This window comes from Phocoena phocoena, chromosome 4 (assembly GCF_963924675.1).
Source record: "Phocoena phocoena chromosome 4, mPhoPho1.1, whole genome shotgun sequence".
In the NCBI taxonomy this organism is placed as follows: domain Eukaryota; kingdom Metazoa; phylum Chordata; class Mammalia; order Artiodactyla; family Phocoenidae; genus Phocoena; species Phocoena phocoena.
Window position 1 is genome coordinate 133030269 of NC_089222.1, and position 16120 is coordinate 133046388.

Below are 16120 nucleotides of genomic sequence, written 5' to 3' on the forward strand. Positions count from 1 at the left end.
GGGAGGGTTTCTACCTCTGCTTCAGTCAATCGAAGCTGGTAACTTACCAACAGCATCCACACTCACGTGGGGTTTATAGAACTCTACACATTGATGATTTGTGTTTTGAATATTCTTTGTTCTTCCTTCAAACATTGGCATCTTTTAGAGAAGGCTGTGGAGAATGTGACACTGTAATTCTGATCTCATATGCTTTATAAATAAGTGGCCGAATACTTTGAGTATTTTTCTCCCTGTATTTTCATTTCTCCCTCTACCCTACCTGCCCAATACTTATCTCTAAGAAAGGACTGTCACAGGGATTCCCTACTCCAGGATAGGCTTGTAGCAAGATGAAAAACAGAAATTGCCTGTAAGACTCAGGTAAAAATTGGATATCAACAAAAAGTCTGAGGAAAAAGTAAGGGCTAGTCTACACTGCACCCCACACTCTCATCCAACCCACCCACACACAGAAAGGCATACCCACTGCCTGGGGATGCAGGCAGGAGAGGGAGGCCTGAGGGGTGGAAGGGGCAAGATTAGGAAAGGCATCCTGGTAACATACCAGCGGGGGACACAGCATGCAACGGACCTGGTTGCAAAGGTGGGAAACCTGAGCTGGGCAAAAGGAAACACTGGAGAGCACACCAGCCAACTTGACAGAGCCTGTGGACATTGACCAGGACAATGGTCGTGGCTAGAGCTACCTCGGTGGATGAATGGACCCCAAGACTGGAGGGAGGACTCCACCCTTATTACCTCCAAATCTTGACAACCAGGGAGAGAAAGGTGAAACGAGGGCATGTTCCGCCAGCCTGGTGGGATGCGAGCCCAAAAAAGAAATTAAGTTCAGGTAAAAAGGAATGGTTATTTCTGTATACTTGACTTCAAGTCCTCAATTTTCCCACACTGACAGATTCAGAAACTGGAAGGCAGCCCAAACTGCCTAATTCTCACTTATACCGAGTGCAAAGTGTTGGAATAGTTGCATCAGGTGTCCTTCAGTTATCTCCCCAAAGAAATACAACGGGTACAGGAAGAAATCTTTTTGTATCTTAAAATGTATATATTGGTACAGCAGAGCCTGAATATACTTAAAAAGGTATGTGCTCCAGATCACTGCTCAACATCAAAACGTTTAGAGACTGCCAAACCAACACTTCTCAAACTTGAACATGCATATGTATCACCTGGGTATCCTGTCAAAATGCAGGTTCCGCTTTAGTAGGTCTGGGTGCACTCCTAACAAGCTCCTAGGATCTGATGCTGATGCTGTTCATCCAGGAACCGCTCACCTGTGGCTGTGAGAGGAACTCTTTTATTTTAGGGAAGGCAGGCAGAGAAAACCTATTCACCTGGAGGGGAGGGGTGGGTGAGGTCAACTTTGACGGGGAAGGTTCTTAAGGGATTGGGGAGGAGTAAGATCTGGGGCTCTGAAAGGGAAAGGTGAGGCAGCCCAAAACCGCATTTACTTTTTCTGTGAGCCTGTGGAAGACTCAGGCAGCAAGACCCCCAGGGACAAAATGTAGAGGCAGATCTTGTGTTCAAGAGCTCACCCGCCCAGGTCAGTCTAAGCTCTGCACTTCACCCCAATTCTTCCCCAGGCACCCCTCTCCCTGCTCGCACCAGGAGGGCGCAGGATGCCGGAAAAGAGTGCTCAGCGTGGGTACAGATCCGTATCTGTGCTATTTCGTATTCTCCACTATCAGTAGACCAAGATATCGAGGAACTGTAATGTCTTTTTGGCGTTGTTGTTAAAACTTCAAGCTCTACTGACAAACACATCACTCACATGTGGAATCTAAGTTTTAAAAAATGATATAAATGAACTTACTTACAAAACAAAGACAGACACAGATTCTGAAAACAAACTTATGGTTACCAAAGGGGAAGCGTGGGGGGAGGAATAAATTAGGAGCTTGGGATTAACATACACATGCTACTATATATAAAATAGATAACCAACCAGGACCTGCTGTATGGCACAGGGGACTCTACTCAGTAGTCTGTAATAACCTAGATGGGAAAAGAATCTGAAAAAGAATGAATATACGTATACGTATAACTGAATCACTTTGCTGTACACCTGAAACTAACACAACACTGTAAATCAACTATGCTCCAATAAAATTTAAAGCAAAAACAGCTTCAAGCTCTACCGACAGCAAACGATAAACACCATTATCATCTCATTTATATGTGGAATCTAAAAAACAAACAAAAAAACACAAATAAACCAAGCTCATGGATATAGAGAACAGAGGTGGTTGCCTGAGGTGGGGTGGGGGGATGGGCAAAAAAGGTGAAGGACATCAAAAGGTACAAACTTCCTGTTACGCAATAAGCCATGGGGATGTAATAGACAGCATGGGGGCTACAGCTCATAACACTGTATTGCATGTTCGAAAGTAGCATAGGAGAGTGGGTCTTGAAGGTTTTCATCACAGAAAAATATTTTTTATAACTATGGATGATGATGGATGTTAACTAGGCTTTTTGTGGTGGTCGTTTTGCAGTATATACATTATGTTTAGTATCTGAAACTATCAATGTTATATATCAATTATACCTCAATTAAAAAGATTAAAAAAACTTCAAGCTCCACCAATTCCGCTTTCCCTTGATGGTCACGATATTTATGTATCCAAAAAAAAGGCATCCTTAGGTATCTTCTCCCACATATTCTACAGTTCATATCCATCCTCCCACCCAAAAAGGCACAGGACCGTCCAGACACTTTTCAATATTTTTTATTGTTTGACAGGCATTTACAACGTTCCATTCATAGACCTAAAAACATAAAAATAGACCTTCTTTCAGCTTATAAAAGAAATATATAAGAACTTTTGACATAGACACATCATGACCTTATGTACAAGAGACAATGGCACCCTCTCCAAGCACCAGACTTTCCAGCATTTTCAGACAAACCCGTTGCACTGGGACTGGTAAATGGGACTATTAGAAGCCTCTGCTTCAGTTTTCCACCCAGACACAATCGAACTGGAGATGAAATGGAACAATGCAGTGATACGAAGGGTATAGAAATCATCCTAAAGCTCTTTAAGAAAATCAGAAGATATAGCAAAAATTTAATAGAATAAAACTCTCAAAAGATCAAGCTCAAAGCCCTGGAAACCCGAAAGGGGAGGGATACAGGGTGGGAAAGCAGGTAAAGCAAGCAGGGGCACAAGAGCAGGATGGTCTGAACTCTCTATTGTCTGGAAATATAAAGTCATAACTGATTTTTATAAAATATAATTCCTAAAGCTACTATAAAATTCAGGTCTTTAAAGTACCTACTGATGTGTCAAACATCAAATAGATATTTTCCCCAAAAAGAAAGTTTTCTTATTATTTAAACCTTTCTTAGGAAGTGGACATTGTGAAATGGGAAAAAAAAAAAAAAAAAGCTATAAACCTTTTTTTTAAAAAAAGAAAATACTGAAAGTGCTTTAACTTGTTTTTGTTCTTCCTATTTGGAAATCTGTTTAGAACATTCATTTTTTTAGCATGTTTACCCTGTTTTGTTGGCATGAAGAAGGTGTTAAACCCAAGACATGTTTTTGAAGAGGTGGTTTTGTTAAACGGTTTGGTTATGGACTGTCAGGGAAGGAGTAGGTAATCTATGGATGAAGATGCAACTGTGATGGGAAAACCAATGATCACCATGGCAACTCCACGAGGAGGAGTCTCCCCTCCCCCGCCATGTGCAACAGACACACACATTGCCCATCCCGGTGTCATGTTTAATCCAACCAAGCTCCCATCTCAAATAGAGATTCAAACATTTAAATTAAAAAAAAAAAGAAAACAAAAACAAAGCTGCTTCTTGGGAAAAGTTTCTCCTAAGCATCTTGTTGGCCTTTCATATATAAATATAAAATCACCACGTCTCACTCTCTCTGTAAAAGGTAAAATCCTCATTTTTTTAAACTCAGAGTTACACTAACACTGTGTAAGTCTCATCTGTTTGTGCCCCCTGCATCTCAGGTAAAATACAAAAAATAGTGGTTTTTTTTCAAGTGATAAATTTGGATCTCTTTCAAGGAGTTTGGCATCTTTATAATTCTATGCAAAACTAGAACTTCCGAACACCGACATCGAGTAAGACCAGCCATAGACCTAAACAGAAGAGGAAAAAAAAAAAAAAAAGAAAAAGGCTCATGGAAACATAAATCTCCACCTTCTCCTCACACATTCTTAAAATACACAGATATTCTCAGACACTTAAGAGGGAAAGGAGTAAGAACACTGCAAGCTGTACAGTTGCTTTGTTTCCCCAACTAGGAGATGGCTCCTGGATTGATTTCAGATAGAATCTTTTATTTTTTCGTGTGCTACCCTTTAAACTAATCTGTAGTACATACTTCAACTCCTGGGGTAATTTGCTTTCCAGTGCTATAGAATTTTTTGTTTTTTTTGTTTTTAATTCTTTAGGCCCTGATTGAGAATAAATAAAAGCCCTTGGTAATATAGAGAGATAGGACTCAAGCTGATTTGGGATTCTTGAACAATTCTTTCCGATGTTGTTAGAAACGATAAAGTTGGGTGGCTACATGGCTTCAGAACAAAGTCAGCTGCCAAAACCGTGTGTGCAAGAGTGCGACTTAAAGGGAACATTCTCCCCCTCGCGAATCCGGGAGGGGCGTGGAGTAGGGGCGGGGCGGGAGACGTATCTACAAGGACTGTCTCTACCGGGGCACGTGGCAGTCAGATCTCAGTGTTCAGCTTCCTGGAGGGGGCAAAGTCTTCACGCCTAACCCAAATGACCTCGTCGCTCGTGCTCTCCGGGCCTCCGTTGACGCCCGAAAGGGCGGCTTGCTTCTTGAGCTGCGTCATGCGGGATGCGTGACTATCCAGGGCCTTCTGGCATCTCTCCCGCTGACTGATGGAGGCGGCCTGAAGCCGCTCCTGCAGGTCTCGGTCCGCCGCGGCGCCCTTCACGGACTCACAGAACTCATCATCGTCACTGAGGATGTCTGTCTCCTTGACGTCATCGTGCTCCTCGTACTGAGTAAGGTCAAACTGTTCCTCTACCCAGCGGTCAGTGTCCCCGCCCCCGGGGTGCTGCTGGGACTCTTTCTCCGGGCTGCTGGCGGAGATGGCATCAGAATCAATGGTAAACCTGTTTCGGGCCAGTCGCCGCCTCCTCCTCCCAAGAGACTTGCTTGGGGCGGACACTGCGCACACACACAAAAATATAAAAATAAAACGCCCACATGCTTTACGTGCGATGCAAATCCAGAAAGCAAATACAAGAAGAGGAAAGGAAAGACTACATGATATGCATTCAGGACCTGGATGTCGTTTGGGGCTTAAAGTCCGGATTTCACCAGTCTGTCTTGGGGTGTTTACCTTGCACAGGTGTCTGGACGTGGAGGATATCAGCTATCGATGGAAGGGCAAGGATGGGGAGCAGCTGGGGGCATCATATGGGTGGGTTGTAAGTTACGGGGGAAAGGGGATTCAACTCCCTCTGAAATAATTTCTCTACCCTGTGCACCTGGGAGACAGGGAGCACAGATTCTTGCTGCTGTCGAGTGCAACACTGATGTTGGGATTAATTAGTGCCCTCAGTTCCGACCATGGCCCATGCCACAGTGCTCTGGGACTCTCCCGGGGCTGTCCTAGAGTCATTTAGCTGGAATAAATCTTTAGTAAGGATGGGGGAGGCCTCCAGAGTTTCACTGTCTTTGTAGAAATCACCATGATATATCAAGGAGGGAAAAACACTGGTCCAAGTTATATTGCTTTCTAGAAAACTGAATGTAACATTTCTCGAGGATCTGCAGGTACCTTAAGGGCACAGCACTGTTTTTGGAGAAGCTAGAGAGAGAGTGGGTCTCAGAGATATTAAGTCCTCTTTCTGACAAAGACCCATGTGAACTTGAGGCTAAAGCAAAGGTGAGCCTTCGTCCCTCCCGTCTCTGTTCTGTGTATCCCCAATTTCTCTTCTACAAAGCAATTAAACTACCAGTGCCGGAGTGGAAGGAGAAATAAATAATACAACACCCAAGCAGCTGATTAACAAAGTGCTAGATAAAGTGACTAAGAGTTAAGAAAAACAAATCTTTGAATTCATTCTTTCACCCTACTGCCCTGTAGGAAGACAGTATTATTAAAAACAAACAAAAGACACCACCCAATCAAGCAAACAATCACACACACACACACACACACACACCACACACACACACACACACACACACGACACATGGAAACGCTGCCACTTCTCCCTCGATATTGAAATGTACCATGGGCTTTCCAGTGGGAGGCAGGAGCCTAGACACCACTTAGGAGCTACTTTCCTGAAATCTAAGCCTGAAAAACCATTCAACTGCTTCAGTGCTGCTAGAAGTAAGGTGACTATTCACAATTACTGCCAAATGCAGCCTTGACTTCAAATACAGCAGGTACAAGGTCAGTGAGCTGGACAGTGGTCTAAACTGGCACCTGCTCTGACCACCCTCTGTCCCAGATCCCTGTGCTTCCATCATCATTCCTGAGTGTTCTATCATCTTAAAGCACGGAGTAAATAGACACCACTCTCACTCAAGAAGGGGAATGAAAATCATTTCCAGGAAAAATGGAAAAAAGAAAGAATGAAAAAAAAAACAAAACTACTACCACTACTACTATTACTCTACTGGAAAGAAGCAGAAATTACTGTTCAATTTTATCTCAGTACCACCAGAGTGGAGCCTGGCTCTCTCCAATCACTCTATTAGAATTACCTCAATTCCAAATTGGGATATTGGAAATATTTGTCAATGTTGTGCAGGTTTAAGTATTTAGGAGTAAAGTATGCTAATGTCTATTCTAGAAATGTGTCAAAAGTAAGATGAGTTGATGGATGACAGATGAATATGTGACAATGAAAATATAAAAAGTATTACAGACAGTAGGTATGAATGTATACAATTCTTTCATTTGTTCTATATGCCTGAAAATTTTCATAAGAAAATGTTGGAAAAACAAAAAAATGTGTAGTTAGGTTACTGGCAGACATAAAGTGCTTTGAGACTAAGGGAGACTGGCTATTTGCCTTTACTGAGCAAAAAGAGAAATAAACTAGCTGGGTATTCATGACAATGCATAATGAAGCGTAAGAATAACCCAGCCAGGCTTCCCTGGTGGCGCAGTGGTTGAGAGTCCGCCTGCCGATGCAGGGGACACGGGTTCGTGCCCCGGTCCGGGAAGATCCCACATGCCGTGCCGCAGAGCGGCTGGGCCCGTGAGCCACGGCCGCTGAGCCTGCGCTCCGCAGCGGGAGAGGCCACAACAGTGAGAGGCCCGCGTACCGAGAAAAAATAAATAAATAAATAACCCAGCCAGCCTTACGGGGTTCCAGGAGACAATCTTTGATTCGAGTATTTCCACTGTTCACTATTAAGACTGACTAGCTAGTGCTGTGCCGACCCACTCCAACACCATTTTTAAATCATCTAATTTGAAGATCCTGACGATAGTGAGGTGCTTCAAAAGCAGAGTGATAAAGACTTTCTTCAGCCAAAAACGAGCCATCAGGCAAAAAATCTTCCTATCAGCCAAAGCCAACAGGCTCTGACATCAAGGCTCTCTCCCTTGATGTTCAAGATGATGGGGTAGGTTGTAGCAACTCTGTCTTCTTCCCAGAGGGGTCTCAGCAGGAAAACTTCTGAGTGTCCTACAGACTAAAAATGCTTAGTTTCAAAGTAAATGCAGCTCCGACTTTAGGTTCCTCGATTAACAACAGAAACCTGACCAAAGACAGGTGGGGTTTCCTGAGGTTGGCACACATATTCCCAATCCTAATTAAATATATGTGGCAAGTGAAAGGAACAAATGAGACAATTCCAAGGTGAAGTTCTCTGCTGTGAGCTCTAAAGGGATGAGAAAGCTTTTTACATGAGGACTCCATGAGAAATTGTGGATAGGGAAGTATGCAAGGCACTGGTGAGCCCAGAAGAGTACTAGGGGTTCACCATACCAGATTTTCAGTGAACACTTATCAACTGATTGGAGAATAGATATAAGATAACTAGCCCCTTTACATTAGTTAAACTAAAGTACTTAAAGAGTATAATATACTCTGTCAGGGTTATGTCTATGAAAACCTTCAACCATTCACAGTACCATACCTGCCTCTTCAACACAATTGAGAACAGGCGGAAAATTCTTTAGAACAGAGATCAGAAGCCTTTCTGTCAAATGCAAAGGAAGCCTCTTTTATTGGAATCTTCCCTGCAAAATTCTGGACTGCCTCTTAAGAAAGGGGTGATTTAAAAATGTTAATGTCTTGACGTCATTAATACCTAAGTGTTATGAAAATATCTTTCTTCCTAGATAGACTTTAATGCCATTTACAGGTAGTAGTATTGATGTTTACTGCTTCAAGGTGGTAGAATAAGTCCTAAAAGAATATTTACCCTGGGACTACTTGAACTCCAGATTCCTCTTTTCTAATAGCAGCTCATGGCTTCCCTAAATGAACACGAAAGCTAAAAATAAAGTTGCAGGCCCAAGGTGAGGGTAAAAATCTGATGGGTCATCTGGTCTACCAAACATGGCCTCCTTACTGAGAGTAGGCATGGCTGTTGTTTCTCGAGGACAAAGCCATCACGTTCTCAGAATGGTGGGCTGTGACTATGCTGAGACATCACACACTGCTTTTTGCTGGACAAAGCTGGCTGTCATGCAAAGCAGCAACTCTCATTCGGCAAGCGGGCTAAGACAGCCCCTCTAGAAAGAGAATGCGCTCACTTCCCAGCTTGGCAAATGAGAGGGGAGCTCACCAGCCAGGAGGAGGAGGGCAGCGAAGGGAAAGCTTGAGGGAGGGCAAGAGGCTCAAACCAAGGGAGGGAGGCAAGGGCCGGGAACCTCACACCAGGGCAGAATGTACTCCAGCGTTAGCCCCCGCAAGGACACGTCTAAGTCTTGCTCAATGAGGACGTCAGTTCTACAGTGGAGTGGGGATGACAGGGATCTTGAACGTCTGAATCTCCACAGTACCTGCCCTGCTCATGGCTGGCCTGGCCCCTTTCAGCGCACACAATCGTTTTCCTCCAAAAGGGACATATTGCTGGGACGAGGGAAGGCTTTCGGTCTTCAGGAGCTGTCTTCTGTGCTTATCACGCAGGATGGAATGCACAGCCTTCAAGAACTCCTTTCTGCTCTCTGGGGAGCTATGAAAAGAAGATTTACACCGATTAGCGAAACAGCACTGAACACACGATGGAACTTCTGATGTTATCGAGTGCAGCCAAACAAATATCCCTGAGGACCAAAGGTTAAAGACTGAGGCCACGACTCCAATTTCACTGCCGACCAGCAGTGTTTTCACCGCCGGAGATACAGAACACGTATTCCTTTCCCTTTATGCTTTGCGATTCATCTCCTGCAGCCAATTTGGGACCGAGCAGCCCACAAATGAATAGATTGACGGAGAGATGGATTTTGCACCACCAAGTTGCTAGATTCTGCTCTTGGCACTTAAGGCAGAGCCTTTCAGTCTAAAATGTTTTACAGACAAAGGAACCACAAGATTCTTGCTGCTCTGCGGCGCACTTGGAAACTGATGTCCCAACAACCTTCGTTTCCTCTGAGTTGTATATCGATGCCTGTTAAATATCAACACCTTCCGTGACACACGTCAACATGTAAATATTAAAGTTACATTGGTGAGAACTGGAAAATCTTCCCAACTTCCAATTTGCACGATAAAAAAAGTGCTTCTGAGGTTAGTTCTTTTTCTTGTTAAGTTCTTAATAGCTTTACCCAGGCAAGTTTTAGCTGGCATTCCTTATTACCAATGAATATGGCATCTCTACGGGCGGGCTCATTGGACCCTGTGGATTTATCAACAAAGTCACGAGCAGATTAGCCTAAATAGACTGTAAAGATGGTGCTAAACCACATGTAGATTATCTGAAAAAAAATTTCAATTCTAATTCCAACAGCTTCCTGGGATCTGGTTTGTTGATCCCTGTCACCCAACATCCAACAAAGAGGCAATGAAGAAACACAAAACATGGGCTTTGAAGTCAAACCCACTGAGTTTGAACTCAGTATTCATTTGCTATAAGGTTTTAGCCAAGTACCCTCTGTGAGCCTTGGCGCCCCATTTGTAAAATGGAATAACAGTAGCTCAGTCTGACTAAGTGAAATAATGCATGTAATCCCTCTTGCGTCTCCCTAAATGTGCCTTCTTACTGTATCAGCAGCCACGTTATAAAATATTACTAACAACCATAAAATATTGATTCCGTTGAGTTTCTATTGTGTGTGTGGGCAACCCATAGTATACTACCCACGGTGTGGGATAAGTACTGAATAAATTACTAAGCACCTATGATAAAATTAAAGCATCATGGAGTACAGATCATATTGAAAGCCAAATGTATCAGAATGCTGGCTGTTGGCACCATTCAGCCTGGTGTCTTTAGGCCAAAAATAAGAGAGAGAGAGAGAACTGGCTGCACTTGAGAAAAGTACAATTCTCAAATTCTTAACGACAGAGCCCAAAAGGAGGAAGATCAGGAAGACGAGGGGATGGTGAGAGGAGGGAAAGAAGAAGAAGAAGGAAGTGGAAGCCCACGTCGTAAGTTCAGCTTCCACTCCAGATCCGTAGGTGAACCTGAGTCACTTGAGCCAGGCTCCCTAGGTCGAAGTTTCCCCTACACGACGAGGAATCCCAGCAACACTGCACACACCCTCACCTCCTCCCAGGTGACTCTCCATCTGCTGTACCTCAGAGATGTTACAGTATAAATGATGCACCCAAACACCCAAACAAAACATGAGACAACCATGTCCTTCTAACCCACCAAATGTACGTATAGGAAGAAAGCCCTCGTTCGAATGTCAAATATATACGTGAAAATTCCGATTTCCTTTTAGAAAGATATTAACCAGGTTACTGTCTACATTCTGATAAAATGAGCTTAATTTATCCGATTACTGTTACTTGATAAGTGTTAAATAGTTTCTCAAGTGCACAAGAGAAAGAATGTAGCTTCTAGGGATGCACAGGCTGGTGTGCAGAACCCAGAGGCGTTGGGGACACCAAGCACTGTCAGATCCCTTCCCTCTGGGCGGCACCTCCCACACTTCACGGCTCCAGGCTCACCTGCAGCACAGGTGGAAGACCCTCTCCGGCCTCCCTTCAGACTCCGATTTTACGTGGACAATTTCACACACAGCATTTGCTTCTGCATCTAGAGAAATTAAAACAAGGACGAGTGAGAGTATGTTTCAAAGAGATTTATTTGCATTTTTACAAAAGCATTTCCCATGCTTTGGTGTAGGATTAAATAGAGCAGAGCCACATATGACCGAAGAAACTTCATTCCTATCCCGTGATCTCAAGAGACAAAATGATTGAGAACTTAATGGGCGTGAAGAAAAAGAATGCTTGGAAAATTACCAGTTGCTAAAATCTCCTTCTGGATGGTCTAAAAGGACAGTCAGTCAATCACATTGATGGAAAAACTGACCCTTTTAGCTACACAGCCCGTTTGGCTGAACTATTTTAATTAAGTGATTAGTTGTTTTGGCAACAGCTGGACTAGACAGAGCCCAAGATTCCAGTGCTGATTTCATCAGGCCAGTGATATAAAGAGGCAGGGCCCTGCCATCTGCAGCACAGCCTTTCCCCTGAGCGACTGGGACTAGCGCCCTGGACAAGCGTGTCCTGGGAACGAATGGGGTTCCTCTTTCTCAGCCTGCCCACAGCACCCAACCTGAAGGAAGCCAGAATGGTACACTGAGAAAGTGAGAAACAGTTATATTTAGAAACAACTTCTAAGTCTTTCAGTGCCTGAAAATCATATTATTTTGCCGGGTTATTCATCATGAGTGTTTATGAAAGAAACAGTTCACTGCAGACCTCAAGACTGCAGGTTGTGAAGTCTCATCCTTACCTAATGGTTCAAAACCCTAGTTACAAGCCCTCATCGTGCCCACATTATTTAACCAGGCAGGACCCATGTGCAGAGAGTTTCACAGGTTTTCCCAAACGAAGACGAAATCTAGAAATTTCCGTCTTCTGATTCTCATATCCACTGGAATTTATTTCATAACAAGAGATGTGTTGGCTAGTCTCTGTAAGTCCATGAAAATAAACTTTTATCTTGATTTTAAACTTGATTTGAATGAAAAACCGAGGGCGGGAACGGAATATCATTTTCACCAAGATGGCTTTGTTTTCCAAACTTAAATTCTTCATGTATTTAGTCCTCAATGAAGGCAAAATTCCTGGCTAAGGAGCCTTTGCGGTTTGTTATAAGCATACGCTTTCCTATTTATAAACCAGGCGCGAGGGAACACATGAACTAGATAATTCATAATCTAAGATTGCAAAGTAAGACAATGCTAGTGTTTGAGTGCCCACACCTCAAAATATTATTATAGCTGTTTGTAGACCTATGATTTATAAGGGCCTGAAAATTCATGTGTAAATCAATTTTACAAATCAAACCAAAGCTAAAAAGGCACGAGGGTCCTCTGGGCCAGTAGGTTAGACAGAAACCTTCTTAAGGCAAATAATCATCCCCAATACATTTGCCAGACGTGGTTTCTGCATTTGAGTTCTCCTCCTGCAATGCGTAACAACTGAGAAGGAAGTGGCATCTACTTTAACTTGGGTGGGTAACTGGAGGTTTCCCAAATACTGCAGAAGGTTTTTCCTCATGACACTGGACTAGGGAAGAGGTGGCTCTATAAGGATTAGAGCCAATTTTATGGCTCATGGAGGTGACAAATGAAAACGGGGAGAAAATGAGTGACACCAACCAGACATGAAGAACTTATGGCTCGTGCTAGATGCCAGGAACACAAAAGAGAAATACAGATCCACTGTGTACCTGCAGAGGTCCACTTCCGTGGCCCCTCTTACAACCAGAAAGCTGTACCTGCTGTCCAAGTGGGACGGGAATAGGGGTGTCCCGAGAGTTTCCACTTGACCCCAAAGCTGCTCCCTCTCAGGTGTGCCCGGGAGAACCATTGCTGATTGCTCCTCCCTAAAACAGCCTCAAATTAAGCCCTGGATGGGGCCTCCGAGTCATAGCAATATTGGTATTCTTAGTCAATACCGTGCTGACATTCACTTCTCTTCTCATGTGCTAAAGCATCAACGAATCATCTTAGCAAGTACTTTCATCACTGCCTAACAACTTGCTTCACGGCTACTTGGGTCATAGAAAAAGAACTGACATTTCATGCTGATACAAAGATAAAGATTTGTAAGGCTTCAGGAAGAAAGAATGTATTCAATGGCGTTTTTCGTGCTTCGGGTGGTCTTTTTGGGTCTCCCAGTTAAAAGGCAAGTGAGTTATTTACACGGGCTTTGTCTGCTGATGGTCACAAAGATTCTTCCCAGAAGTACAAGACTCATTGCTACTTAGATGTGAGTCCCTGCAGTATTATTAATATATATAACAGAATGAATAGAATTCCTTGGAACAATATTAAAGGCACTACCTCCATTCACTTAGTTCATTCATTTAATAAACAGCTGGGTAAATAAGAGGCAATGGAGAGACTGAGGGAAAGGAAACTTAAGCACAGAAGGAAAAAGATGGTAGGGTGGTTAGAACCAAGAGTGTGGACTCAGAAAAACAATTCATACATACACAGAAATATGTACCCAACCTGTTTCAGAGTTTACCTGCACTTGCCAAAGCTCGAACCTGCAAAGCTTCGGTAGGAATCATGTGTCGAAATCGGAAGGGGTCCCAGTCCTCGTAAATTGAAAGCCTGTGAGATCCTACCTGCAGGAAGAGAAGGAACTAGGTGCGTGAGAAGTCTGTGCTCAGCCCGGACCAGACCCGCACACACTTTCTAAACCAGTGATGTTGCAGACATAGAGAACAGACTTGTGGTTGCCAAGGGGGAGGGGTATGGGGGAGGGAAGGACTGCGAACTTGGGGTGAGCAGATGTAAACTATTATATAGAGAATGGAGAAACAACAAGGCCCTACTGTAGAGCACAGGGAACTCTATTCAATATCCTGTGATAAACCATAATGGAATAGAATATAACAAAAGGAATGTCTACATGTGTGTAACTGAGTCACTTTGCTGTACAGCAGAGACTGGCACAACACTATAAATCACCTATACTTCAATAAAATAATAAAAATTTTAAAATATGTCATTAAAACAAATAAATAAATTGTTTTAATTTCCAAAAGAAAACCCAACAAGAACAACAACAAAGCAGTGATGCTGGAACCCCGGGTCACTCCCCCGTGTGCACTTTTGTTCACCCAGCAGCAAGCCAGAGGCCATGGGACAAATCTGCTGAGGGTGCGCAAATAAGCTTGCTAACCAGTCAGGCAAAAGAGAGACAAAGGAAGAAAGAGAAAAGGGATTCCCAAACAAGCACAGAGGGGTAGGAAGAACAGGCAGTGGATAAAAATAGTATTAGGAAGGTAGGTTCGGGCCATGGTAAGCCCAATAGCTGTTTACTTTCATGCTCTAAACGTGAGTCTGCCTGCAGGAAGGCAGGATGGGCAATTTCCTTAAGTCCTCAGCAACACTTAAAAAAAATCATAAAACACTCAAAAAAATCATAAAACAGTCAAAAAAAATCATAAAACACTCACGCCTGACAAAGGTGCAGAATTACAATTACGCAGATAAAACTGAGGAACAGATAGAAAGGGAGATACTTTGAAACTATGGGGTGAAATAAGAAGTCTTACAAGTTTCCTCTTCTGTTTGGAACCATCTTTATACACAAGGACCACAGCAGTTTTGAAGACTGGAAAAACATAAAATGAAGGCAGTTATAGCACACAAGGGGTTGGGTTTTCCCCTTCACTTTCAATAACTTGTGGTAACAAACACTACCGTTATGAAGAGGACAGACAGTCCCCGTGAATCGGCTCCCATTCCACCCTCCACTCACTCAGCGCATCTGAGAGATGCAAAAACCTGTTAAGACAAAATTTTCCAGGTCCCAGATAAACAGGAAAAGCCTGAAGAGATGGAAATAAACCCTCCTGCCCCACTGGAAACTTTTGGGTAAAATATATTTTCACTATGGTATCAATTCAAGCGTAAAACTTCAGCTTATACACATTTAACAAAAATGTACTAGTTCAGTAGCGGAAGGAACAATACAAACATCAATAATAATAATGCTTACGGTAACTTATATTTATGCAAATTAAGCTAATATTACACACACGCAGAGTGCTCCTAATTCAGGAAATGTAATTCATCTTTTTCGACCTCAATAAATAAAAATGAGTTTATGAAGTAGAATGCAGTTTTACTTTTTCCAAACAGGATGAATCGCAATCAACTATTTAGAAGCAGGGAGTATGTAGTTTTATTCTTATATTCTTTGGGGGTGGGGGAAGATACAATGGAGTTATGCATAGTCCTCCATAGAATTCCTTAAACAATGCCAAGGACGTTCAGCACTCAGTGATTCTGACCCCCCTGCAAAGAAGAACTGGTGTCCAGAACGACAAGGAAGGGTGACCCCAGCCCATCCCTGGCTCCCTGTATCAGGGTCTCCATCTCCCTTCACACTCTGACCCCAAGGCATAGCAGGGACCACGTTAGTCACATGGCAGCTGGAGGGGGCACACCTGGTGTACCAGACACACAATTACAGGGAATTCTCAGGGACAGGCTCCCCAGGCTCCCAGGCTCTCTGCAGACTAACCCAACGTGTCTGGTATACGTTTTATCATTTTTTATCCTACTGACCCATCAGGCTCCCTTTGTGTAAGACTGCAGGAAAAAACCTTTCGGGTACAAAGAAGCGGACCCCAGGCACTGGGTCTGGGCTGTCACAGCGCCTGACTTGGTAAAAATCCCAGAGGACAGACTGCAAGGTTCCCACTGACCCCAGGAGGCCACACCAGCTCTGCATGGAGGCTGCACAGAGCACCCGAGGCGGCCCTCTGTCCTTACCATGAAGCCTTCAGAAATCACAGTGTCCAGGACAGCAGGTCCCTTTAAAATGGAGGGAGCTCCACTGCAGGAGAGGGTGAGGTTGCCAGTGAACTTAGTCTCAGAAGACCCACCATCTCACTGGGACCAGAGCTCAGTGAGGTTGTTGCTGTGACTCTAAGAAGGCTACTGGTCTGCCTCGGTTTACCTGGACCATCTAGGATCACAGCGGCAGGGCCAGAGTGGA

The 16120-nt window shown here is 43.6% G+C and overlaps 1 protein-coding gene across 5 annotated transcripts in view; it reads right to left on the reverse strand.

The window, feature by feature from the left end:
- Nucleotides 1–4695: 4695 nt before the first annotated feature.
- Nucleotides 4696–16120, reverse strand: part of TIAM1 (TIAM Rac1 associated GEF 1) — a 132660-nt gene continuing 121235 nt past the window's right edge. For all 5 annotated transcript variants that reach the window (XM_065876071.1, XM_065876070.1, XM_065876069.1 and 2 more), the window contains 5 exons: nucleotides 14670–14728; nucleotides 13631–13733; nucleotides 11093–11180; nucleotides 8977–9149; nucleotides 4696–5165 (listed from right to left, as the gene is read on the reverse strand). In XM_065876071.1, the coding sequence (XP_065732143.1) occupies nucleotides 4696–5165; nucleotides 8977–9149; nucleotides 11093–11180; nucleotides 13631–13733; nucleotides 14670–14728 (893 nt within the window). The remainder of the gene's footprint in view (nucleotides 5166–8976; nucleotides 9150–11092; nucleotides 11181–13630; nucleotides 13734–14669; nucleotides 14729–16120) is intronic.